At 50.8% G+C, this 27,067-nt stretch overlaps 1 protein-coding gene and 2 long non-coding RNA genes across 3 annotated transcripts; 1 reads left to right on the top strand and 2 right to left on the bottom strand.

Moving 5' to 3' along the window:
- The first annotated feature begins 2,114 nt into the window (after nt 1-2,114).
- On the top strand, nt 2,115-26,943 carry lrp2b (low density lipoprotein receptor-related protein 2b). Its single transcript, XM_089015156.1, has 81 exons — nt 2,115-2,260; nt 3,403-3,513; nt 3,611-3,733; nt 3,824-3,940; nt 4,168-4,278; nt 4,712-4,828; nt 4,926-5,042; nt 5,302-5,445; nt 5,827-5,943; nt 6,040-6,168; nt 6,335-6,504; nt 6,583-6,806; nt 6,931-7,137; nt 7,213-7,415; nt 7,496-7,636; nt 7,989-8,198; nt 8,296-8,488; nt 8,664-8,789; nt 8,889-9,019; nt 9,123-9,260; nt 9,335-9,613; nt 9,942-10,181; nt 10,344-10,466; nt 10,544-10,660; nt 10,754-11,131; nt 11,275-11,523; nt 11,675-11,883; nt 12,065-12,249; nt 12,343-12,571; nt 12,645-12,822; nt 12,934-13,062; nt 13,265-13,431; nt 13,526-13,669; nt 13,751-13,860; nt 13,929-14,106; nt 14,176-14,389; nt 14,465-14,701; nt 14,776-14,967; nt 15,110-15,582; nt 15,706-16,153; nt 16,280-16,445; nt 16,518-16,676; nt 16,774-17,063; nt 17,136-17,339; nt 17,433-17,675; nt 17,757-17,882; nt 17,941-18,060; nt 18,124-18,255; nt 18,357-18,558; nt 18,631-18,926; nt 19,045-19,561; nt 19,664-19,819; nt 19,904-20,074; nt 20,143-20,366; nt 20,446-20,623; nt 20,695-20,891; nt 20,968-21,213; nt 21,287-21,412; nt 21,502-21,621; nt 21,693-21,809; nt 21,878-21,994; nt 22,086-22,223; nt 22,311-22,433; nt 22,793-22,921; nt 22,998-23,129; nt 23,198-23,323; nt 23,401-23,544; nt 23,610-23,775; nt 23,849-23,977; nt 24,051-24,271; nt 24,363-24,545; nt 24,608-24,727; nt 24,790-24,877; nt 24,960-25,024; nt 25,104-25,284; nt 25,388-25,451; nt 25,529-25,654; nt 25,783-25,875; nt 25,965-26,045; nt 26,147-26,203; nt 26,617-26,943. The coding sequence occupies exons 1-81, from the start codon at nt 2,194-2,196 to the stop codon at nt 26,659-26,661; spliced, it is 13,893 nt and encodes a 4,630-aa protein (XP_088871282.1). The 5' UTR covers nt 2,115-2,193; the 3' UTR covers nt 26,662-26,943.
- Nucleotides 5,112-8,428, bottom strand: LOC148887799 (uncharacterized). The gene is made up of 5 exons (XR_016117411.1): nt 8,288-8,428; nt 7,971-8,145; nt 5,996-6,178; nt 5,756-5,935; nt 5,112-5,440 (listed from the first exon to the last, which is right to left on the bottom strand). It is a non-coding gene; the product is annotated as an uncharacterized LOC148887799 (long non-coding RNA).
- LOC148887798 (uncharacterized) lies at nt 11,048-11,759 on the bottom strand. The gene is made up of 3 exons (XR_016117412.1): nt 11,641-11,759; nt 11,258-11,389; nt 11,048-11,186 (listed from the first exon to the last, which is right to left on the bottom strand). It is a non-coding gene; the product is annotated as an uncharacterized LOC148887798 (long non-coding RNA).
- Nucleotides 26,944-27,067: the final 124 nt, after the last annotated feature.

Here is a 27,067-nt window from a genome sequence, read left to right as displayed (position 1 = left end):
CAACACAGCGTTTTATTAGTATCTTTATATGATTAAAGATTAATATACTTTGCCGATGGTGAAAGACTAATCGTTTACAGTATTTAACTTTTGTCACCTATTTACATGCAATTAAATCAAATCTAAAGAATGATTTTTATTCCGAACCCTTTGGCCTTTGGTCGCAGTTTTTTGAATGTCCACAAGAGGGCGCAAACTCCCCAGAATATGGGAAGATACTATCGACCAAATACTACTGTAATAAACAACACAAAAACTATCGGTAGACAACTAAAAAGAAACAAATATGACCTGTGTGGCGAAAGCAATTGTGAAATCGCATTCGGTCTCCTACATGACTGCGCAACATACAAGCACTTGCTATCAATTCAACACATAAAAACTTTAACTCGACAAAAAAAACAAAGCAACGAGGCCCTGTAACACATCAGAGAACTCGTTGAGAAAAGCACACAATAGAAATGGGAAAAGAAAGCGAAATATTTTTTTATGAAACTGCTCATTAGTACAGGCGATTAAGGAGTTATTACTCACCAAAATCACTTGTTTGTAGCTACGTCGCACGCTACGGCGGGAAACAGGTGCCATTCAAGGTGTTGTTGCGTCACTTCCGTTTTTTTCAATAAATCTTTATTTATCAATCGTGAACATTGACCCTGTCGTTAAATAATTGAACATATCAAAAATATAGAAAAGCTAACGTCCGTAACTAATAAACATCCCAAACAAACATTTATCGTTACATTACAGAAAATGTGCTATTTATTAAAATAAATAGAATATTTAATGTATTTCGTTGTAACTCTTATTTTTGTGCTGAGTGAGGATAGAATGTTGCACAACTACATGTATATCCCTTGCATACAACAAACCAAACTTGTAGAATCATTTATATGAAAGATTTACCAGATAGAGCTCGATGAAATATTTGGTGCATGAAGCAGGTTAATTTAAAAACAAAAAAGGAGAGATTTACTGCATACTCCAATTTGATGACTATCAGACAATAACAGATGGAGAGGAATTTTATTGGCTTTTTGTTTGTAGGGTCATACAAAGAGGTGTGTCACCATGGGTTGTTTATGTCCTTGTGGTAGTTAGATTTCCAACAAGGTTGTTTTGGTCTTCTATTTTCACCGGCAAAAAGTAACTCCAAAATGTTTGACGAAAAAAAGGTAAAGAAGCTAAGCAATATACCTTTGTGCCTGAGTGCAGATAAGGAGATAAATGTGTAAAAAAGGTCACGTGTTGTAAAACAAAGAAGGAAGGTTGAAGGTGTTATAATAATTTGTCAGCGAAGGGATGTTTATTGGGCTTAAATGAGAGCGTTTTATGAGTTTGGGGATGTTGAAATGATACATCCCTTGACCTTTATAAAACAAACACATAAAAAATACAATAATCAAGTCATTCCAGAACCATTATATATATATATATATATATATATAAATAACACGCTTCACAAGAAACTGCAATTTTGCCGACAAAAAGAGCATTGTCGCCGCAAAGTTTAAGTTTGCTGTCAATTTTGTGAATGCATAACTTTACATTAAAGAATGTTACGTTGATGCTAAAACCCCATCAAATGAATCTATCTATGGGGGCAGTGTGATGCAGAAAATCCAAATCAGATGAGACAAGAGAAAATACTTATAAGTAAATGATTCATCCTCTCTGAAGTATGATTAATAATACAAATAAATACCTGTATGTCAAAAATGATATAACAAACTAACACATATAGTACATTAAATTAAATTACACCCAGGTAGCCAAGAGATGTGCACCGGAAGGAGCACGACAATGTCCTCATAACATTTTTTGGAGGTAGGTGGGGTGGAGGGGCATTAATTTAATTCATTGGTCAATGTGTTTAATCGCTCCAATAAATTCCATTGATTTCTTTGCAAGCGCTTGTGCACATGCTGCCGCCGTTAAACAAAAAAAAGTGTGTGGCTCCTTTTTTTTTGCTGATGCGGACAAGATGCCAAAGGGTAAAAGTTCATCCTCGATCAAGTTTATGTAAACGAGGAAAGGCATAAAAAAGCCGGACACCTCCTAGAGATCATTATTGGTTTGCTGGTTTTACCCATTGCCATCCCACGAGACTTTGGGATAACGGATGAGCATGGTTTGCTTTTCTGTGCCAGTCCACAACGAATAGAGAGGCAAGACTGAGAGGATTGATCAGTGATGGCAATTCCAGGTCTTCAGTTTTTCTTACTTCTTCTGCTCTTTCAAGGAATTTGCACAGTTGCAGGTAAGAGACTTTTGTCCATTTGAAGACTGTCGTGTTGGAAATTTAGGAGAATAAAAAGGCGAAAAATTTAATCATAAAAGGTTAGATTTAAGTACTGGGCCTTTATAAGAGAGCAGGTGTCTCGAAACTCTGCAAAAGGTGCAAGGGGGAAACTTACATTTGTTTTAACAACCAAAATGCAAAAGGGGAAATGTTTTATTGATTCAAATAAAGTTTTGTATACCCCGGCAATCTGATACTCTTAATCTATTTTGGTTTGACCATATATTTGCTTCCTTTTGAATGTCAAATGAAATATTTTAATGATCATTGTATTTTAACTAACAATACAGACTTACTTATAACCCCTCCTTATAAATCTCTTAAGAAATGGATGTGAAAACAATTTCCTCTCCTCCCAACTTTATTTTTAAAGTGCTCAACGCCACCAAGGCTAAAACAAATAGCTCTGACATAAAAGTCCCAAACGTTTGAGGGAGGCCTTTCTGACTCTTACAAAAGTGCTCAGCATTTTGTTGAAATTTCAGCAAGTTTGCAAATATTTTGTTACCTGTTAGTCAAGTCCGAATGAAAGATGGTCGCTGTGTTGCTGAGGGTGGTTTTAGGCTCATACGGATCTCAGATCCAAAGTGCACTTTTTACATTTACGATGCAAACTCCCTAAATCACATGTTGTGAGCGAGAAACCACCATAAACCACCATTGTAAAACACAGTTTGAACATTAACACACAAATCCTTGTTAAATAAAGACATGTCACACACAGTCCAAACAAAAATTGTACCTAAATAAATGTGAAAATAAATAACGAACTTTTTAAAAATCTGTCTGATCAACTGGTTTAACCGCATTCCGCCTTCTATATGTATTTTTGTGACATTTTTACCTTTGCTTGTTTTTTATTTATTATTGTTTTGATTTGGTGATTTATGAACGCATTGTCGAGTAGTTTGCCCGTCAACATCACAGTGCAGGTGTACCAGGGCCAATTCCAGCTCCGACCTTCCTGTGTGGACTTTTTATGTTGTCCCTGGGCCTGGGTGGGCCTTCTCTGGGTCAATAAAGCGGTTCAGATCATGAATGAATGAGATATGAACCGCTATTGTTGTTCTAAATCACATGCTTCGTGCGTTCTCCTAAAGGGAGCTGTGAAAGTCAGGAATTTCAATGCAACAATGGGCAGTGCATATACATCGCCTGGAAGTGCGATGGAACCAAAGACTGCACGGACGACTCTGATGAGCTCAATTGCCGTGAGTAGGGATGGGGGGGGGGGGGTTTCATTAGGAGGGAAGTTGCAAGGAATAATCTCATTTACCCCCGACCCTTTTGTTTTCCCCCCAATAACAGCTACTCCATCATGCAACTCACAGCAGTTCAAATGTGTAACGACGGGTCAATGCATCCCACTGCAATATGTCTGTGATGGCGAGGAGGACTGCATGGATGGTTCGGATGAAGAAAGGGAGTGTGGTATGGACATTTACAGTATATAACCTCACTATTTAACGATTTTTTTTAAACTAGAATTCTAGTTTGATTTCTCTATTTTTAATCAAACAGGCAGTCGAACTTGCAGCCCGGACCAGTTTACCTGCCAGGAGGGCCAGTGCATTCCCGCTAACTACAAATGTGACCATGTTAAGGACTGCATCGACAATTCTGATGAAAATAATTGCAGTAAGATAAATGTCGAATATTTTATTTGTTTGTTAAGACTTTTTGTTACAGTAACAATGTTAGTTAAACAGGAATCGGTGTAACATCATGTATAATCTTTTTTTTTTTTCATAAATGGCTGTTTTTTGAGACCGAGTCAAACTTTAAAAGAGAGTTTTAATCTCAACGTTGGTTTTTTTTATTCTGGATAAATAAAGAAACTAAAATGTATGCGCGCTTTTTTCCAGACTACCCACAATGCACCGAGAAGACGTGTGCTAATGGGGCCTGTTATAACAACTCTCAGCGTTGTAATGGACTCCAAGACTGCCGAGATGGTTCTGACGAATATAATTGCAGTGAGTAAAGAAGTTTATAGTGATAACAAAAAGACCACTGAGAAATTTACAGACCTCCGCCACAGTCAAATGAATCGATTTACAGTCCTGCTAGCTTAGCGGCTAACGCCGTACAGTAACGGTCATGCAATGTTTGCCTCTAGGTGGTAGTATAATCTTTTCAAAACGGCAAAAAAAAAACTTTAATTCTGTACGGTCAAGCTTTCAAAATAGTCACACCGAAGCAGACGCAAACAATACAGAGCTCGGGATGTTTCTAGTTTAAATGGGAACGATAAAATTGGGAAAGAATGTGGACTAGTGGGGTTAGAAATTGTTGCTGTGGGAAAACTAGAATTATTTGGAATGAGAAATATAAACACACCCCCTGGATGAATTTCAGTCTATACGCAATTATTTGTCAGTTTTCACTGCCTGAATGTCTGCTTTGCAGCCGTCAATCACTGCTCACTCCACGAATATCAATGTCCCAATGGTGTTTGCATCCCACATTACTTCTTGTGCGACTCCTGGAATGATTGCGGGGACAACAGCGACGAGCAAGGCTGCGGTAAGGCCAAGCGATTGGAACATTGAAGTTGCAGAGGTTCAAATGTTCAAGTTGCTCAAGCTGAATTCATGCATTTTTTGCCTCTTTTCTTTTGCAGCGTATCAAAGCTGCGGCGGCGACGAGTTCACTTGTACAAGTGGTCGTTGTATTCCTCAGTATTGGGTGTGTGACAAGTTCAATGACTGTGGGGACAACAGTGATGAAAAAGGATGTGGTAAGGACACATCTGGGTCTTGGATGTCAGATTTTTTTTTCCTCCAGTGCTGACGTGTCAATCAAATTTGCCCCAGCCCTTCAGAATTGCTTGTTTTTATGATCCTTTCACATTTAAAACTCAACCTCACAATTCATTTCCGCATCTTGTAGGTTTCAGATTGAAATTAAGAATGTCAAACATCAGAGTTTATCTTCTCCGCTCTGTGCCCCATACTGATTTTGTAATGAGCCTGCTTAAAAAAAAACATTCCTTGCAGACAGCAACTCACGCGATTGTTACCCCGGCGAATGGGGCTGCCCTGGCTCCACTGCTTGCATTCCGGTGGGGAAGGTTTGCGACGACAAAGTGGATTGTCCCGGGGGCACAGATGAGACCAACTCCACCATCGGGAAGACCTGTGGTAAGATCAAAAGATGTCACACAAATCAGAGCAATAAAAGTTTGCCCGCCGACCAGAGCGCATCCCCAACTTTCGTCGGCCGCTAACAGTGACGGTCCAAGGGTTATCGGCATCGAAGGATAGTGCCTTACAAGCATTTCTAAGACGGTAGCTGCTGAGGGCTTGATATGATAACAGCTCTCAACTTTATCGCGGCCCTTACAAACGCTTGGTTTAACATTAACCTTTTCTCCGGGACGCAACATGATAATGGCCCTCAGAGGCAGCACATGATGGCCGTAATTTAGCTTGCAAAGAATTATAATGTCACCTCTGCAGATGATTAGAGGCCTTTAACAGGATGCGTCGGTAAACTGGGACTTTTATTGGCATCGCCCGCAGGTTTAGAGCACTGCTCAACCTTGAGCTGCGAGTATCTATGCCACGTGTCGCCAGAAGGAGGCGCTTGCTACTGCCCGGATGGATTTGTCGTCGGCAATGACAGTCGCTCCTGTGAAGGTAAGATGAGGTGATCGCGAAAACCGCATCGCCACGGGTGCCGCATACTTACGCAGTTGGAGAAACGACAGTGGATTGGACCGCTAATGTGCGCAGACTACGACGACTGTCAAATCTGGGGGATCTGTGACCAGCTATGTGAAGACCGGCCGGGGACGCACCGCTGCAGCTGCGCCGATGGATACTTCCTGGAGCAGGGTCACATCTGCAGGGCCAATTTGTCAGGTACGAACCGCTATGGGAGGTAAACAATACAAATATATTCAAACAGAAGGCAAAAAAGCCATTTTATTTGACCGCGAAAACTGTAATATAGTATCTAGTAAAGGTTTATTGTCATTTTTTTTTGCAAAAGATAAAGAATATGCCCGCGTTCAACTTTTGTTCCCAGGTGGAATGCCGCACCTCATTTTTTCCGACGGGGGAGATGTGATGATGGCTGACGTACACGGCCGCAACGTTCGAACTTTGATACCCGCTCAGGGTAAAAATACGGTCGTCGGCGTGGCATTTCACCACCACAGCGAGACCGTCTTCTGGAGCGACACGCACAACAATAAGGTGGGCGAGCCTTCTTCTGTGAGTTTGAAGTGAAGCCGTTAGCACAGGGTGACCACCGTGTCCTGTTTTTCGCTCCAGGTGTATTCTGCCAATTATAACGGCGGAGACATTAAAGAGGTTCTGACGGCGGCAGTTCACAACGTTCAGAACCTGGCCGTGGACTGGATCAACTTCAAGCTGTACGTGTTAGACGCCACTGTGGAGCGCATCGACATGTGCGGGTTTGACGGAGGCAATCGGGTCACGCTGGTTGCTGAGAACCTGCAGAGTCCTCACGGCCTCGTCCTGGACCCCACAGTGGGGTGGGTCCAAATTGCAATTATTGATTGACTCGCCTTGAATTGCTCTCCTTTTGAGTTGGATTTAAAGCAAGCCATTTTAAATCAAATTCATTTGTATTGATTGAATGGACGTTTGCCTTTGCAGTTACATGTTTTTCACCGACATGGAAGGATTCAAGGGGCAGGTCAAGCTCGAGAGGGCCTTCATGGACGGCAGTAACCGCGTGGAGCTGGTGAAGAGCAGGCTGGGCACGCCCACCGCAATTAGCATCGATATCGTCACAAAAAGGGTCTACTGGTCTGACAGTCACTTTGAAACAGTGGAAACCGTGACCTATTACGGCTTGGACCGGTAAGGGTCACCCGGCGGTGGGTTCTGTTTGCCATTCACCGTGTATGATGGCCGTTTGTTGCCGTTGCCTTTCAGGAAAATGGTTCTCAATGGTGCAACCCAGGCCCCACATCCTTTTGGGATGGCCGTCTTTGAGAACCACGTCTTCTTCACCGATTGGACCAAGATGGGCGTTGTGAGAGCCAACCGGTTCAACGGCAGCAATGCGACACTCCTCTATCGAGCCCCCAACCGACCCGGCCATATTGTGGTCTCGCACCAAACGCTGCAGCCCATGGGTAAACCACCCCCTTAGCAACTTCCACCTTCAACATAACACACGTCAACTAAATCAGCTCGTTTTCATCCCCTCAAACAGTCATGAACCCCTGCGGGCGTCACAACGGCGGCTGTCAGCAGATTTGTGTCCTGAGCCACCGCAACGATAACGACGGTCTGGGCTACCGCTGTAAATGCCGCCACGGTTACGACCTGGATGACGACCTTCGGAGCTGCTTCAGTGAGTTGGAAATGGCAAATGCACATAAGTGTTCTTTTTTTTTTAGATAAAAAGTACAATCGTGCACAATAGTTCAAGTTAGTTTGAGTTACTTTGGCTTCTGAATAAACAAACATGCCATTTATTGCTCCGAAACCCAAAGCAAGCAGGAAAGAAAGCTCACTCTGTTGTTGCACATGAAAATGCCAAACAGCCACGGTGACAGCAAAAGAGACTAAGGCACAAATTGCCAAGGCAACGACAAAACGGGGGGCAGGCGGTGTGGGCAACCTAATGCTAATCTCCGGAAAAGCGGCAACAAGTCTGGCACGGGCGCGCGTCTGCTAACAGCAACCTTGCACTTGTCGACCAGAGATCCAGAACTTTTTGATGGTGGCCACCGACGTTGCCACGCGAGGGATCCCACTCAGCATTTCCCTCCAGGAAGACGTCATGCTTCCCCTCTCAGGGCTCTCCTCGTCTTTTTCTGGCTCCGCCGTGGAGTTTGATGGTAACCAGGGGGCAATTTTCTACAATGACAGGATCACAGGGATCATTTATAAGTCCAACCTCAATGGGACCGGTAAGCAAATGTCAATGATACTTTGCTAACAGCTTTATTCCAACCTGTAGTTACTTTTACATGTTTGCCCAATGAAACTCTTTTCTTACCCTTTCAGCTCAACAGATTTTGACAGGCTACAGGACCTCATCCATCAACGCCATGGCCTATGACTGGACCTCCAACGTTTTATTCTGGACCTCGAGCTCTTACAAGACAGTGACGGCCTTCAGAATCACCGACAAGTCCCGGCGAGACGTTGTCACTGGATTGAAGAGCCCAAAAGGAATTGCGGTGCATCCTGGTGCTGGGTTAGTCATCATTTGGATCCAATAACAGATGTGTCATAGGATGCGTCTGAATGCTCGTCAGCGTTTATCTCTGTGTCTTATTCTTCTGCATTTTTATTTCACAAAAACAAGCAAAAACGGTTGGCATGATTTGAGTTGAACGTCGCCGTTCACCCCAAAATGTCTTCCTGTGTAGCTACTTGTTTTGGTCTGACTGGTATCGTCCGGCGGTCATAATGAGGAGCTTCCCTGATGGCAGCAACGCGGTACCGTTGGTCAACACGACTCTTGGGTGGCCGTACGGACTCGCCCTGGACTATGTGTAAGTGTACAATGCAAGCTGAATATGGATCTACTCTTCAAGAAGCAGACGAGTCATGGTATCTTTTTTTTGTTTGTTTGTTTCTTGTGACTTCAACAGACAAAACCGGCTCTATTGGGCAGACAACCTCTTGGGTCAAATTGGTCATGTTAACATTGAGGGAAACGACAGACAGACCTTCACCAATATTGGGCAGATTACAAAGCCTTACTCTTTGACGGTTTATTCAGGTCCGTTTGTTTATTTGCATACTTGACTGATGAAAAATGGCCATGTTGTTTTCGAGTCTGAAAGAATATAAAGTAAAGCATTTCTTGTGTGTGTGTCCCCTAGACTACTTGTATGTGTCTGATACCAGAACCAGAGCCATATTTAGGATGAGGAAAAGAGATGGAGGATGGAACTATATGCTCAGAGAAGGAATTCGTGGCATTCAGAACATCAAGGCCTACACACCCGACCTCCATAGCAGTACGAAAATGACCGAGCAAAATGACGGGGACAAAACAGGGAAGTGACTTTGTGCCTCACTTTTCTCCTCGTAGGTATCAACAGTCGTTGCAATACGGTGCCTAACGGGCGCTGCAGCCATTTCTGCTTCCCGACTGCGTCCTACAGCCGCGTGTGTGGATGTCCGTACGGCATGAAGCTGCAGGTCAACCAGCAGGACTGCATTAAGGACAACAGCGTTTCCCCACCGGACAACAACTGCGGGGACTACTCTTTCGAGTGCGACGAGGGTCGCTGTCGGCCCAACTCCTACCGCTGCGACGGCTATTCGGACTGCGTGGATCAATCCGACGAGGCCAATTGCACCAATACCGGTGAGCAAACGGGAGACACCAAGCACTCGTGACCACGTCGCAGACCCAAAATGCATTTGAACCAATAAACGAGAACCTAACTCAGTTTTCTTGGCGAAACAGAAAAATTCCCAGTAGATGTTGATTTCAGCGCCTGACACCAGATGTCTATGTATTTTGTGTTTTACAGTATTATGGAACTATATTTATAGTCCTACAATACGAAATCGGCTACTTTCACCGGGTTTTTGTGTATCTGTATTTTTAGTCACTTCCTGTTTTGGCCGTGTCACTGATGTCTGTCGTACCTTTGATGTTGAAGCGATATCATTGCTTCCCGTTTTTCCAGGGGCGACTTGCTCACCCACGGCCTTCACCTGCAACAACAAGCACTGCATCCTCAAGTGGTGGCGATGCGACGGCACGGATGACTGCGGCGACGGCTCAGATGAAGTCGACTGTCCCACGGAGGTCCCCGCCACCTGTTCCGCAAACGAGTTCACCTGCGACAACAAGAGATGCGTCTCTGCGGGGTGGTTGTGCGACGGCGACAACGACTGCGGAGACGGCTCGGATGAACACAACTGCAGTAAGTGTTGCTAAGTGAAGCTAATCGAGGTACCAGGGAGTAAGCGGCAGGTCAGCGGGGACGCGGCCTTTTCCGTAGCCACTCCCTCTCTTGGGAATGTCTTCCCGGGGGCTTCTATTGTCTTAGTTATAAAGACGTCAACGCCCTTGTCCTGCTTTTCAGATTCCACCATCACCACTTGCAGTCCTTCCTACTTCCTGTGTCCCAACCACCGCTGCATATACAACGGCTTCGTATGCGACGGAGACCAGGACTGTTTGGATGGCGCGGACGAGGAAAATTGCGGTAGCATTGACGTCACGACCGCTCGGCGGTCTGTGGCGATAACATTTTGAAGATATATTTTTTTGCTTTCGACAAAGAGTACTCCTGCCCCTCCTACGAGTTGGCCTGTGCCTCCGGCGACCAATGTATTAGCAAGAGTTACCAGTGCGACGGAGTGTTTGACTGCAGGGACCATTCCGACGAGCGAGACTGTCGTAAGTCGAACTTGCCGTTATTTGCCATGGAGTCGCTGAGCCAGGAAGATTTGTCGGTGCAGCGAATGACTTTTGTAATGTCTGCCCCCAAAGCCACACCAGGCCCAGGCTTGTGCCACGACAATGAGTTCCAGTGCCAAACCGATGGATTCTGCTTGCCGAAAGCATGGGAATGTGACGGCCACCCCGACTGCGAGGACGGATCCGATGAGCACATCTCCTGCCCGCCCGTCACCTGCGTGTCCTCCTACTTCCAGTGCAAAAACACGATATGCATCCCCAATTCCTGGTTGTGCGACGGTGAAAATGACTGCCGGGACAATAGCGACGAGCAGAACTGTCCCACGCCGCCGTTCCAGTGTCCCAACGATCAGTGGATGTGTCCCACGGATCAAGTGTGCATACAGCAAAATCAGGTCTGCGACAGCCACGCCGACTGCCCCAATGGAGCTGATGAGTCACCTCTCTGCAGTGAGTTTTGCTTAGGTGCCGTTTCAAACCAATCATCTGTCCGGCCGTCCATTTTCTATTTTGGGAGAAAAAAAAAATCAAACATACACGCAGAGCTGGACATTTTGGATTATTCATTACTCTTACGTCATTTCCCCCCACAGACGACGACGACTGTATACTGAGCAACGGCGGCTGTAGTCACATCTGCTTTCAAGGACCGTTCGGGGCCGAGTGCAAATGTCCGCCGGGTTTCCAGCTGCTGAACGACTCCAAGACCTGCGACGACATCAACGAGTGTCTCATCCCGGGCTTTTGCAGCCAGAATTGCTACAACGAGAGAGGAGGCTTCCGCTGTTACTGCTCCTTCGGTTACCTCCTGGAACCAGACGGCCGCACTTGCAAAGCTATAGGTGGGCTATAGAAAAGTCAACTCAAATGTCAACCCTATGTTCTTTTTTTCATAATGGCAACACCGTATTCATAATTAACTCCAAAAGCACATTTTGATATAAATGAGGCTAGCCTACCCATGCTGCTCCTTTTTTCCCCTTCTTCTTTTAGACCGTCTCGCAGCCGTGCTTCTCATCGCCAAGCGCAACCAAGTCATCGCCAACAGGATCAATGCAGAGCCGCCCACCATTAGTCCAGTGGTTAGCGGCTCAAGCATTGTGACCGTGGACTTTGACCGTGTGACTTCCAGGGTGTACTGGGCGGACGCCACGCAGAAGAAGATCTGGAGCGCCTACCAGAATGGAACTGATAGACAGGAAGTACGTTTGCCAATTGGTGCGGTGCATTCCTCTCGGCAGAGTACGCTCATTCATTCTGCAATCCTGAAATGGAAAATAAGAAATGTTTTTTTTTTATGAGCGCCAGGAACCGTACAGTGGATTATGATCCTGCCAAATTGCGAAAGTCTCAAATTTATAGCCGGCACTTCTGTTGCTGCAGATGTTCTCCAGCGGTCTGTTAGTGCCAGAGAGCATCGCGGTGGACTGGGTGGGCAGAAACCTCTACTGGACCGACTCTGTCATGGAAAACATCGAGGTGTCCAGTCTGGACGGTCGTTTCCGCAAAGTGCTGCTCAGCAAAAACGTGACCAGCCCCCGCGGCCTGGTTCTCGACCCCCGCAACCAGTAAGGAAGGTCATCTTCTTTCATTCGGTTCGGCATTCGGTTATCTTCTTGCAAGAGTCGTCGGTTGAACTTTTTTCTGGTCACCCCGCACAGTACCAACCTGATGTTCTGGTCGGATTGGGGTCAGAATCCCAAGATCGAACGGGCCGACATGGACGGCGCTATGAGACAGACCATCGTCACAACGAAAATTTACTGGCCTAATGGCTTGGCGCTGGACTACACCACGCGCAGGGTCTACTTCACAGACGCTTACCTGAAATACATCGACTACTGCGACTACGACGGAAAGAACCGCCATCAAGTTATGGCGAGCGACACGGTACGTTGAATTCCAATCAAATCACAGGCTCAGAATCGGGATGCCGTCAACAACCAAATCCTTTGGTTTTCAGGTTCTGCAACACCCGCACGGCATGACCATTTTTGAGGACAGCGTCTTCTGGTCGGAGCGCTATAGCGGCAAAGTGATGAGCACCAACAAGTTCCACGGCGGCAACGTTACTATACTGATGAACAGCGTCTATCAGCCAATGGGCCTGGTTCTGGACCATCCCCTTAAACAGCCCGAAGGTAAACCATATCCTCCCCTCACCCAAAACCGGAACACCGGCTCGCTTGTTTTCTTTAGGCACTGACGATCGTTCCCATTCGTATCGGATCCGACGGTGATTTTGTGTGCAGGCCTCAACCCGTGCAAAAACAACGTGTGCAGTCAGCTGTGCCTGCTGTCTGGTTTCAGGCCAAATTATTACACCTGCCACTGCCAGTCTGGATGGACGTTGGATAATGATAAACGTACCTGCATCAAAGGTGGGGGGTTCTTTTCCGTCATTGTTGCAACATGCGCTCGAAAAAATAAGCAAAATCATCAGTTCGCTGCCAAAAATAACACAATCTAAATTCTGTTGTATTTCTCAAATAGATGTACAATCTACAAAATCAAATTGAGCAAATTCGACCAAAAATACTTTTTCTTCCAAGGCCCATGAAACACGTGTTGTCTCAATTTCAGATAAAATCCCTTTCTTGATGGTGGCAAGAGAAACGGTGCTTTTCGGGATCCCCCTGGACCCGGCCGACACCTCCAACAATGCCATGGCGCCCGTGTCGGGTATCAGAGAGGGGCGGGACATTGAGTTTGACGACCGGGACCAGTTTATCTACTGGGTGGAGAAATCGGTGAGCGGACGTACTAAGCTGATCCTCGTCGGATCTCCCGGCACAGTGGCTGAAAATCCTCATTTGAGAGTCGTCTTTCCTTGACCTTGGCCAGGGTTCCATGTGGCGCGTGCACTTCAATGGCACCAAGAGGTCTCAGTTTGCGCCGGGCGCTCTCATGGGGGTGCCGTCTGGCCTGGCTTTTGACTGGATCACCCGAAACATGTATTATAACAATCCTGTGAATCAATCCATCGAGGTAAAAAGAGGCAGGAAGTGGTCCAAACGTACACACGATTACGCAAGTCGAATGAATTCCAAATCAAAACCGTTTCTTCAGGTCGTCCGCGTCGACGGACAACAGCTTTATCGGAACACTCTCATCACCGCGACGGGGAAACCCGAAGGCATGGGAGAGCCCGTCGGGATTGCCTTAGATCCAGCAAGAGGGTAAGGCATCTGATTGGATGCAGCGAGGATGGGACGAATGACATTGGGATTTATTTCCCCCTCCCCAGGAAGTTGTTTTGGGCGGACAGAGGGTCGAACAACGGGGTTTCGCCAAAGGTGGGCAGCGCCAACATGGACGGGAGCAACCTCACAAAGCTGTACACGGGCAACCTAGCAAACATCGCCTACATCGCCGCCGATATTTCCACCAGGAAGCTTTACTGGGGGGTGACAGGCTCAGGAGTGGTACGCGCGACGACAAGAACAACTTTTGGAGCTTGCGCGGTGGCGCTTACGGGCCTCTCATTGGTTTAGATCGAGAGCGGGACCATGGACGGGGCCAGCCGGGTGACGGTGGTCAGCGGCCTGTCTCACCCCTGGGGCTTGACTATCTACCAGAACCATCTTTACTACACCGACATTGACTACGAGGTCATCGAGAGGGTGGACAAAGACACGGGCGCCAATATGGTGGTGATGAGGAGCAACTTGTCCTACCTGCGTGCCATCAAAGTGCACGCCAGAGACAGTACGCGTCGGCTTTATATCCACCAGGGTTCTAAAGTTCCTTCGTGACGCCTCTCCGCTATTTTTTTCACTCTAGACTCGGCGGGGACGTCAAACGCCTGCAGCGCCAACAATGGGGACTGCCCTCACCTCTGTCTGCCCAAACCCAACAACCAAAGGAGGTGCGCCTGCACCACCGGCTTCTACCCGTCGCCGGACGGCTCTCGTTGCAAAGAGGTCGACTCCTTCGCTGTGGTCTCCACGCCCTCCTACATCCGCGGCTTCCACATAAACAGCTCGGATCATTCGGAGGCCATGGCGCCCATCGGTGGAGGTGCGTTGGTTGACGCGGTCTTTGGCTCGGTGGAGTTTCCCTTCTTCGCCCTGGTGAACGTTGGCTCTTTGCAGATTCTTCTCGCACCAAGGCGAGCTTGGGCCTCCACGTAGAATCCGGCTACCTCTACTGGGTTGAAAATAGCACCTCCACATACTACAAGGGGATCTACAGGAGCAGAACCGATGGAACAAACTACGAAAGGGTGGTCTACGATGGCATTGGAAAAGGAGGGATCCAGGGCCTTGCTGTGGACTGGGTTGCTAGTATGAAACTCACTTTCTCTCTCTATCCTGAACGGGGTTTTTGAGCTCCTTGTGTGAGGCTGAGATTCAGCAGAAGGATTGTCTGCGATGGCACCGTCATTGCAAGTTTTTTTCAAAAGTCCATCTTTGTTCCTCTCCTCAGACAACTTGTATTTCTCCAACGCCCTTGACACTGAGACCTTTCTGGAAGTGCAGGCCATTAACACGTCGTACAGACTGATTCTCCTCAAGTCCGCCCACGACAGGCCCCGCGACCTGGCGGTCAACCCCAAGCAGCGCTACCTCTTCTGGACCGACGGCGGGCAGACCCCCAAAATCGAGCGGGCCCTGCTGGACGGCACCAACCGCACAGTGCTGGCTTCGGAGAGCCTGCTGTCGCCTCGCGGCCTCGCGATCGATTACACCAACGACTTCCTCTACTGGACGGACGACGTCCTGGACATGATCTCCCGAATGGCTTCCGACGGCTCGCAGAGGCAGTTGATCCGCTACGGCAGTCGCCTCCCGTCTCCCATGGCGGTCTCGATACTCGGAAACGTCATGCTGTGGGTGGATAAAAAACTTGGAAGGCTCTTGCAAGCAAGTAAAGAGCCGGGCAATATGAACCAATCTGAGGTGAGCGCCATTGACAATTCCATCGGCCTTTTCCTTCCTTTAAAATCGGACAGAAAACGGATCCGTTTTATGGCCGATTTGTTTCTCTTTTGGGATCAAACCAAGGCGCATTCTTGTCACCAGATCATCCGAGACAACCTCGACGGCGCGTCAGATGTGGCCATCTTTGACGCTCACGTGCAGCCTTTAGCGGCCCACCAGGTGGGCTTCAACCCATGCCACGAAGACAACGGGCGCTGCCAGCAGCTCTGCTTCGCCATCCCGGAGCAGGACCACCCCAAATGCGCCTGTGCGCACGGCTCGCTCCTCACCAACGGAGTGACCTGCGGCTACGCCCAAGATGACTTTCTCATTTTCACCACCGACCAAGCCCTGACCAGTATGAGGCTAGACCCCCAAGACCACAGCAGTCCTTTCCCCCCCTTCAACCTGGGCTCCAACCTGATGGGCTTGGATTTCGACTACAAGGAGAGGCGGGTTTTTTTCACCCGGTTCGGCGGCTACGGCAGGAGCAAAATTGGCTACGTCAGCACCACCAACCCTACAAGTGCGCCCACCATCATCGTGTCAGGTGAGTTAAATTTACAACTGTACATTGAAGCACTAATCTCAGTTCAAAACCTAAATCCTCATTCAAAAGCCAACCTTAAAACCCTCATCCAACACAAAATGATTTTTCAACTGAATTTCCCGTCAGATCTGGACGACCCCGAGGGCCTGGCGTACGACTGGATCAACAAACGTCTCTACTTCACCGAATACTACCAGCAGAACGTGCAGTCGGTCGGCTTGGACGGAAACAACCGCACCATCATCGCCCACGCAAACCGTCCCCGGGGCATCGTCGTGGACCCTTGCTACGGGTAAAGGTCTCCTTTCCACCTTTCGGGGCGACGGCCACGTCAGAAATGGGGACGCTCTGTTCACCGGCGCAGGTACTTGTACTGGACCGACTGGGCCGGGCCTGCCAAGATTGAAAGAGCCACGCTGGGGGGGAACTTCAGGGTGGTTATCATCAACAGCAGCTTGTCAACCCCCAACGGCTTGGCGATCGACTTTGAGGAGAGGCTGTTGTACTGGGCCGACTCCTCACAGTACGTTCGCCAGAACCTTCATGGAGACACCACCCACCGGATTGATTTATTTTTGCTCTCCTCACCTCTTCGTCTTTGGTCTCTCGTCCTCCATCAGAGACAAAATCGAGCGGTCCACCCTGACGGGCGCAAACAGACAAGTCATCCTGCTGGGGGTCCAGTACCCCTTTGCCATGACCGTCTTCAAGCAGGACATCTACTGGACCGACTGGACGGAGCGAGGCGTCTTCCGGGCAGGGAAAAACGACGGCTCCAACGTAGTGACGCTGGCCCAGGATCTTCAGTACCGGCCAAACGACATTCACGTCTATTCCGGGTCCAAGCAGGAGAGCTGCTCCAGCTCCTGCCTGCTGTTCAACGGAGGCTGCAGTAACGTGTGTGTTCCTGGTAAGCGCCGGCCATTTTTTAAACGCTTATTTCCCGGCCTTTGAATCCATCAAGGCAACTTTTCTGTTCCAGGCCCAGCGGGACCAGAGTGCCAGTGTCCCTCTGAGGGCAAGTGGTACCTGGCCAACAACGGCAAGGACTGCATCCAAGACGACGGCAAGCGCTGCCAGCCTGAGCAGTTCACCTGTCTGGACGGCTCCTGCATCAGCGCCAGCTGGAAGTGTGACGGCTTCAACGACTGCGGCGATCACACGGACGAGCTGGAGCGAGTTTGCGGTGAGGCTTTCGGCAAATTGGAATCATCCATTTCCTTTAGAGAGAGAAAGACGTCCTAAAGAACGACAACATTACCGTTGTGGACGAGCGCAGCCTTCCACACCTGCTCGGGCAGTCAGTTCACCTGCGACAACGGCCGGTGCGTGCCGCTCAGCTACGCCTGCGACTACACGGACGACTGCGGCGACAACAGCGACGAGCGAGGTTGCCCCTTCCCCACCTGCAACCCGGACTCGGAGTTCACCTGCAACAACGGCCGCTGCATCAGCGCCGCCTTCGTCTGCGACGGCTTCAACGACTGCCGCGACAACGCCACCTCGGATGAAATCAACTGCCGTGAGTCTATTCGTTGCCGTGCGGTGGATTTGAATTGTATTCATTGTGGGTCTGGGCCGTTGCGCCTTTGACTCTCTCCAGCTGACCGCGAGTGTCCATCGGGCAAAGTCAAATGCGAAAACACCAACATCTGCATCTATCCCGACAACCTGTGTGACGGCTACAACAACTGCGGGGACAACAGCGATGAGAATCCTCTCTTCTGCGGTAAGCCCGTTCTGACAATTTCTAGGTCGTTTCTCAAGCCGGATTTGTGTGGCGACAGCGGGCCGCACATGCTCCCCCGACAAGTTCCAGTGCGACAGCGGCAAGTGCATCCCTCAATCGTGGGTGTGCGATTTCTACGAGGATTGCGTTGATGGAACCGACGAGCCTCCGACCTGCGGTAGGCTCATTTCATCTTCTCGACCCGGGACGTCGTCTTGACCGCATCTTGTTCCCATTCCAGAGCATCACGTGCAGACTTGCGGCGCCAGCGAGTTCACTTGCACCAACGGTAACTGCATCCCTCAGCACATGGTGTGCGATGGCAACGACGACTGCTGGGACAGCAGTGACGAGGCTCCCGAGCTGCAATGCGGTCAGACCTTTCGCCTTTCAACATGCAACAAGTAGAATAATCCAAAAATCAGAACTCGATTGCTCACATTCGACCCCTTGATGGCATTGCGTTTACCACAGGCCAGCGCACGTGCAGCTCCAACCAGTTCAGCTGCCCGACGTGGCTGCCGGGTCACCCGCGCTGCATCCCCTTGAACTACGTGTGTGACGGGGACAAGGACTGCCTGGACGCGGCGGACGAGCTCCACAACTGCCCAAATCGGACCTGCCACATGAATGAGTTTGCCTGCTCCAACGGCCTCTGCCTTTATCTTCCTTATCAGTGAGTAGAACAGGAGAACAGCTGCCAAATTGAGTTGGACGTCATCCCACGACGCTCTCCTCCTCCTTTTAGCTGCGATCGGGTGAACGACTGCGGCGACGGCAGCGACGAGCTGGGTTGTACTTACGACACGTGCAGCAGCTACCAGTTCACCTGCGGCAACGGGGCCTGCGTCCCCTCCTCTTACGCCTGCGACGGCGAGAACGACTGCTCGGACGGTTCGGATGAGGCGGCCAGCCTGTGCGTGACGCCGCAACCCACGTGCGCGCCTCACCAGTACATGTGCAAGTGGGGCGCGTGCATCGACGTGAACAACGTGTGCAACGGGGTGAAGGACTGCGAGGACAACAGTGACGAAAAAGGCTGCGGTGAGAAAACTGACTCGCGCTACGCTACGTTTTGGCCACACACACTCACACCCCAAAAAACTAAATAATTGCGTATGGCCGATTGACTTGCAACGTCGAATTCCTTTGGTCCGTTTAGGCATCAATGAGTGCCTGGACCCTTTGGTGCACCAGTGCGCCCAGCTGTGTACGAACACGGCGACCAGTTACTTCTGCTCCTGCAACCCTGGCTATAGGCTGATGGCGGACGGCAAAGCCTGCGAGGACCTCGACGAGTGTCTGAGCATGCCGTCCGTCTGCAGCCAGATCTGCGACAACACGGCCGGCTCCTACCACTGCAGATGCGCGGCGGGATACCTGCGGGAACCCGACGGGCGCACCTGTCGCCAAAACAGCGGCGTCAGCCCCTACCTTCTCTACAGCAATCGCTACTACATCCGCAACTTAACCACCGACGGATCTCAGCTGAGCATCGCGTTGCAGGGGCTCTCCAACGCGGTGGCGCTGGATTTCGATTATTCGGAGAGACGGCTGTATTGGTACGATGCCGGCGTGGGAAAGATGGAGAGGATGCGTTTTGACGGCAGCCGCAGGGAGGTGCTGGTAGACAGCGGCGTTTTCGGCGCAGAGGGCTTGGCGCTCGACTGGGTGGGCAGGTGAGTCGTTTTTGAGGGCTGAAAAAAAAGGTATGGTCGTAAAGTGCCGCTGGCCCAGAGGTGACAAAATTGTTCCTCATTTGTGACAACGCCTGCGTGCAGGAAGTTGTACTGGGCGGATGGTTCCGACGGCGCCATCCACGTGATGGAGCTGGACGGGCGCTACATGAAGAAGCTGATCTCCGGCCACTTCACCAACGGAAACAACACCTACACTGTCAGCCGGCCGAGGGCCGTGGCGGTCAACCCCAAATACGGGTGGGTCCAACCGTCTGGCTGCAATGCGCCCCGGCACCGCCGCCTGGCGAGAAGCTGAATGTGAAAGAGACGCCGCCTCCACAGGTGGTTGTACTGGACCGACTGGGCGGACACGCCGTACATCGGCAGAGCGGGCATGGACGGTCGCAACATCAGCGCCATTGTCACCGCCAAGCTGGAGTGGCCCACCGCCTTGACCATCGACTACACCACCAACAAGATTTTCTTTGCCGACGCCCACCTCAACTTCCTCGAGTAAGTTTCTCTCAGGCGCGCGTGCGAGGCGTCAATCCCGCCCCCCTTTCTGATGGACCCGCTTGCAGCTTTGCGGACATGGACGGCAAGAACCGCCACCGGGCCCTGGCCGGTACCCTGCCCCACGTCGCTGCGCTGTCCCTCTTTGAGGACACGCTCTACTGGACCGACTGGAACACACACTCGGTGGAAAAGGCGCACAAGTACAGCGGCGAAGGACGCGCGCTGATGGGCAACAACACGCACCCCCCGTATGAGCTTCGTGTGGTGCACCCGTACAGGCAACCACCAAGTAGGACGGCGGCGACTTGGCGTATGAAGGAAGGCGGTCTCTCGCTGTACTACAGCGGCCATTGTGGTACTTTTCGCAGGTGAAAACCCGTGCTCGTCCCACACCATAACCTGCAGCCATCTTTGTCTGATCGCCCCCGGCGGGCAGCGGGCCACTTGCGAGTGTCCCGACCACTTCATCGGAATCACGGTGGGCTTCAAGATCCAATGCGTGGCCGACTGCTCCAGCACGCAATTCCGCTGCGGGGACAACGAGAGGTCCGCTTCGGCGTCCGCCGCGGCTTTGGGAGATGAAAGCGGGAGGCATTTTGACTGTGGTTTGACGCCAGGTGCATTCCAATATGGTGGAAGTGCGACGGCCAGTCGGACTGCGGCGACGGCTCGGATGAACCCCAGACTTGCCCGCCTCGTTACTGCCCCGTCGGCCACTTCCAGTGTCACGACGGAAACTGCACGTATCCCGGCTTCCTGTGCGACGCTCACCCGGACTGCCCCGACGGCTCCGACGAGGACGCCGCCCTCTGCAGTGCGTCCCTGTCCGCTTTTTTGGGGGGAGGGTTAAATTTTGCGATGTGAAGGCCAACACGGTGACGTGGCTTTAGGCGACCATCGATGCGAGGAAAATCAGTTCCAGTGCAAGAACAAGATGTGCATCCCCATGTCGTGGCACTGCGACGGCTCCCCGGACTGCTCGGACGGCAGCGACGAGGACGCCCAGACCTGCAGCCAGCGCACCTGCCAACCGGGCCAGTTCCAGTGCGCCAACGGCAACTGCCTGCCCTCCAACTACGTGTGCGACGTGCAGGACGACTGCGGCGACGGATCCGACGAACCTTTCGACACCTGCAGTGAGTGAAGCCAATGGGGCCCAAATACAAAATGGGGCGTTATCGGCGACTAAACAGCCTTCATCCCTGCCAGTGGGTCCGGATTACAAGTGCGATGAGACCGAGTTCTCCTGCAAAACAAACTACCGCTGCATTCCTCAGTGGGCCCGATGCGACGGCGCCAACGACTGCATCGACAACAGCGACGAGCAAGGCTGCGGTCGGTCCAGCAACTTCGAAGCGCCTCCAAAAATCCCACTCCAACTGCCGACGTGCAATTTTTTTGGGTTGGTTTTGTCTGGCCGACAGAGGCGGTGACCTGCGACCCCGTGGGCGACTTCCGTTGCGACAACCATCGCTGCGTTCCCGTCCGCTGGAAGTGCGACGGCAGCGACGACTGCGGCGACGGCTCGGATGAGAGAAACTGCCGTACGTGAGAAAATGGCCGCACCGCTCTTGTCTCGATTCGACGCCGCAACGCCGCCGACCGCTCTTTCCAGAGCCGAGGCCCTGCTCCGAGAGCGAATTCCGATGCGACAACCAGCAGTGTATCCCGGGGAAGTGGGTGTGCGATCACTACAACGACTGCGGCGACAACTCGGACGAACGAGACTGCGGTGAGCCTTGCGCTGCACGACGCGCAGAGACGGCATCCCGATACTTAGCGCCGATTCCCTCGTGACAGAGTTGAACACGTGTCGTCCGGACACGTTCCGGTGCGACTCGGGTCACTGCGTCCCCGCCGTGCTGCACTGCGACGGCCACCCGGATTGTCAGGATCTATCGGACGAGACCGGCTGTCGTGAGTCCCCGCCGCAAAGTCGTTTTGTGCTTTGTCTCACGTGATTGGTCGCCGTCCTCGCCACTTTGAACGATCTCCTCACCCCTCCTAGCCACGCGTTACCCGGGAGGCCGATGGTGCCCTCAGAGCCAATTTGAATGCGACAACCACCTGTGCGTGAACATGGGCTGGGTTTGCGACGGCGCCGACGACTGCGGCGACCGATCCGACGAGCGACTGGCTCTATGCCGTGAGATTGGCCGTCGACTGGTTAGCAAACGTCCGGTTTGCGCGTAGCGGGATGACTGACGCCGTCCGTGCTCTTTCTTTTCAACAGTCAACATCACTTGCGAGATGCCTTCTCGATTTCGCTGCGCCAACGGCTACTGCGTCTACTCCGGGCTGCTGTGCAACCAGAAGGACGACTGTGGAGACGGCAGTGACGAGAAGGAGGAACTTTGTAAGACCCTTTCGACCACTCGTTCCCCATTCACGGAGAAAGAAAAATAAAGCTCTTGTATCCCTTTTGCAAAGATTATTGTAATGGGTCCAAATTTGGGGCCTGCGAAATGGCTAAACTGCAAAAGCAACGTCCGAGGGACAGCAAATGTTACGGAATTGCGCTGCAATCAGCTTAAGCATCAATCAGAACAAACGATTTGCGCTGGGATTAAATAGCCGCTCCTGGCCGACAATGGATTTACGTACGGCGAATCAATCCGAGCATGAGAGGTTATTGCCTCCGAGGACGCCACTCAAACTTTTCTGAGCTGCTGCAGATGAATTATGAATTATGATGATGATTTTTTTTTTTTGCAGGCCGCCCCCCCACCTTGGCCCCGTGCACACTGGAGCAGTTTAAATGCACCAACGGCCACTGCGTGCCGCTGCCTTACGTCTGCGACCACAACGACAACTGCGGCGACCGCACAGACGAATTGGGCTGCAGTAAGTTAGCACGAGAAGCCCAAAAACTAAAATAAAAAATGGCTGAAATGCTCCTCCGGCGCTTCTCGGACGTTAGATTTTGGCCACGACCGCAACTGTGAGGAGAAACGCTGCCAGCAGATCTGCACCAACTTGAACGGCACTGGATTCATCTGCTCCTGCAACCCTGGCTACACGGTGGACCCGGACAACACTTACACTTGCTTGGGTATGCACACACCCCAATAAAAACGACGTACAGTCATGACGAACTTTCCAAAAATGTTCTCGCCGCAGACGTGGACGAGTGCGAGGTCTTCGGCACGTGTCCTCAGCTGTGCAAGAACACCAAAGGCGGCTACGACTGCGAGTGCGCCCCCGGCTACCGGAAAGTCGGCAACGGCGACCTGTGCGAGGCCCAAGGTGAGTGAGGAGAAGCTCCGCCGGCTATCCGCTGAGGAAACGCCACGAGTTCCTCCTTTTTTTTCCTCCTCCGCTAGGCGCCGCCCCCGTGCTTCTCCTCCCGGAGAGCGTCCGCATCCGCAAGTTCAACCTGCAAACGGAAGGCTACCACGACTTTGTGGAGGAGGCCGAGCGCATCCTGGCGCTGGACTATGACTGGGACCACAACAAGACCGGGTTCAGTGAGTTGAGGTGGGGCTCGTGGGGGCGTTTTTGGCAAGTCCACATGGCGCTCGCGTTTCCGCAGGTATGGTGTACTTCACCGTGGCCAGCAAGGACTCCACGCCGGGCGCCATTAAGCGAGCCTACATACCGTCGCTGGATGACGGCAGCGACAACGTCGGCGCCGCCGTCGACCTCGGGATTAAGTACATCACCAGACCGGACGGCATTGCCGTGGACTGGGTGGGCAGGTGAGGGTCACCGAGGGTCATTCGCGCGTGGAGGAGGAGGAGAACCAGCTCAAGGATTCGTTTGGTCCGGTAGGAATCTGTACTGGGCCGACTCCAAGCTGCAGAGGTTGGAGGTGGCCATGTTGGATGGGCGCTACAGGAAGCATCTGGTCAAGACCGACCTGGGCCACCCGTCTGCCGTGGCGGTCAACCCGCGACTGGGGTAGGGTCCGAAGCGGCCAGACCGGCAAGGCCCCTAATCCCCGCGGGGGGTCTGACCCGTCGTGCTTGTGCAGGATGCTCTACTGGGCCGACCGCGGGGAAGCCGCCAAGATTGAATGTTGCTGGTTGGACGGTCAAGAGCGGAAGGTCCTGGTGGGGCAAAACCTGGGCTGGCCCACCGGCCTGTCCGTCGATTTCACCAATAACGACAGAGTCTACTGGTCCGACTCCAAGGAGAGCCGCATCGAGTCGGTCCTGCCGTCGGGGGAGGACCGCCGAACCGCCGTCTTCATCGGTGAGGAGCCACAAAAGCTGACTGCTTTGTTTTTCTGTGGTTTTGTTTGTTTTGTTTTGCCCCCCCCCCCAACTGAGATTTCATCCCACAGACGTGAGAAACCCCTTCAGCGTCAACGTGTTCGAAGACCACGTTTACTGGAACACGGAAGAGAAAGGGGAGGTGTTCCGACAAAACAAGTTTGGCATCGGACCCAAGACCAAGCTGCTGACCGCCGGGCCCTGGCTGACCCAAGTGGCCGTTTACCAGGAGCAGCGATACAACTCCATTGCCGGTGCGTGATGCAAAGCCACCGGGGGTACGAGGCGTGGCGCTAAACCGCGCTCCTCTCCGCAGTGACCAATCCCTGCAAGGGAACGTGCAGCCATCTGTGCCTACTGCGTCCGGGGGGCTACTCCTGCGCCTGTCCCGAAGGCTCCAGTTTCGTCCCGGGAAGCGACACGCAATGCGACGCCGGTACGGTTGGGGGCGGGGGGTTATTATTGTGTTGCAGAGTCAGCACCTTTGCTCATTTGCAGGATTCCAGCCTCCGCCTACCATGCCGCCGCCGTGCCAGTGTCAAAATGGCGGCACTTGCTATTTTGATGACGACAAAGCGCTCTGCAAGTCAGTAGCACAAATAATCAATCATTATTAAAATTTACAAAATGGCTACCTTGTAATGTCGTCAGCGTATCTTTCGCCTCAGGTGTCCTGCGGAGTGGCAGGGCGACTACTGCCAGACCAACGTCTACGGCGTGGTGGCATCTTCGCGTACGTTGACCAAAATGCTAAGGCGTTAGCATTGTTTTTTTTTCGTACTCACCCGCCACGCGTTTCCTCCTCATTGCAGTCGGCATTGCCATCGGAGTGACGGTCATCGTCTTGGTCCTGCTGGTTGCACTGGTTTACGCCGCCAGGAGAAAGTCCAAAATCGTGGAGAGATTCCGGGACAGCCTTCCTTCCATGCCTTCCATGCCTTCCATGCCTTCCATGCCTTCCATGCCTTCAATGCCCAACCTGCCTTTCTTGAGGTGAGATGACACAACAGCAATGCACAAATAATTTCTCTTCATTTTTGATCCAAATGACAATTAAAACCATTCCTGACTGTTTTGGGGGGGGGGGGTCATTTAGAAAAAGTCCCCCTCCCAATGGATCCAATTTAGAAGACCCTGAACCAAGGCGCACTTCTCAGGCGGTAAGTCCAAACGTGGAGTCATAAAAATCCAAAGTCCGTTTTGCAACAAGCGACTATTCTCAGTATCCTTCCGTCAGGTCCCGTGTATGTCCCTGGAGGAGACGGAGCAGAAGAGTTTTGACAACCCGACCTACGTGAATGTACCGCAGCCCGGCGCTCGGAGCGCACCCACTGCCACGCCTACCTCCACCGCCACAAACCAGGTTCATGGATAGATAAACAACAGATGCGTAAACTGTCCTCTCAGATGACTCCATATTGGCTCGGAGGATGCAGTTTGAAACCTTATGACGCTCACGTGAATTTGTTTTTTTTTGCTCCTCTGTGCAAGAAGAGCATCACAAATCCCTTCTACATGGAGGAGGTCAAGGTGGAGGATGAGCCCAGCAGAAGACGCGACACCAAGCCCGCATCTTCCAACAAGGTTCTCACCCACTTAAACGCGCGGAATCGCGACAGCGCGTCGCTAACGTGGGTTCCTCGGCGCCATTTCCACCTTTGCTTGCGTTGCAGGAGGCCTTTGAAAACCCGGCGTACAGCTCGGAGAACCAAGACGCAGACGTCCGTTCGCCGCCCGCCGCTTCCAACGCGCAGGTAACCGTGGAAACGCTCGTTTGATGCTTTTCTGCACTCATGGCGAATATTAAATTGATTTGGTGGCCGTGTGCGGATTCTTTCTTTTGATTTCTTGGCAGAGGTTTGAGCCTATCGAGGAGGAAGGCCTCGTGTCCTTCAAAAATCCAACGTACACGGTGAGTCTTGTACAGGGTGACCCAAAAAGATGCGGACCCATGAAAATGTCAATTGTGGCTTTGATTTATTTCAAATTACAACCACACATTATTCCGTTTATGGAAGACCATTCAGCAGACTTTCAGCTATTTCTGTCAATTTTTAGTCAATTTATGGCTTTCCCAAGACGTGTTCCAAATGTCCACCATTTTGTCATGGGTCACCCTGTATTAGCTTTAACAAAGACTTGTGAGGTGACATTTTATTCATTTTTGTTTGAAAATGGCTTTTTTTTTATTTAGCTCTCATTAACTTTGTATTCGTTCATTTTGTATCTATCGATTTATTTACTTTGCGAAAGACCCTATCTACTTTCTGTTATTTTAGTTGAAGTTATTTTGGTTAAGTGTACTAACAGCTTTTATTTGTGTAGTTGCAGGAAAAGGGACGTTCGTTAACGGATGAGTTTGAGATCTGATGTGACGTCGACGGGAGAAACGTGGCCAACGTATTGACATCGAGGACGCTCAAATTATTTTTTACCTTTTTTTCTCCCTGCTTTCCTGAACATGGACTGCGTCAAATCAGCATTCATTTGTAAAATAAGTCATACTTTGGGTTGGATCAATGTCTTGCTCCATGTTTTCTTTTTCTTGTTGTTGGGGTGATGGATGATCTTAATTTGTAACTTCATGTACATTCCGATTCTTATTAATTTCAACCGTTGTAATTGTTATAAGCCATTAAAAAGTGGGGTTGATGTGGGCTTCATTTGATTCAACACAAACAAACACACACACTACATATACAGGATGCGGATTCACAGTTCAGGACTCAGCATCCTTGGTCAAAGGATGCTGAGTCTTGAACTGCGAAAGGCCAAG

This window comes from Hippocampus bargibanti, linkage group LG15 (assembly GCF_051943395.1).
Source record: "Hippocampus bargibanti isolate YZ-2025 linkage group LG15, ASM5194339v1, whole genome shotgun sequence".
In the NCBI taxonomy this organism is placed as follows: domain Eukaryota; kingdom Metazoa; phylum Chordata; class Actinopteri; order Syngnathiformes; family Syngnathidae; genus Hippocampus; species Hippocampus bargibanti.
The sequence above is the reverse complement of the archived record's forward strand: the minus strand, read 5'-3'. Positions and strand labels throughout refer to the sequence as shown.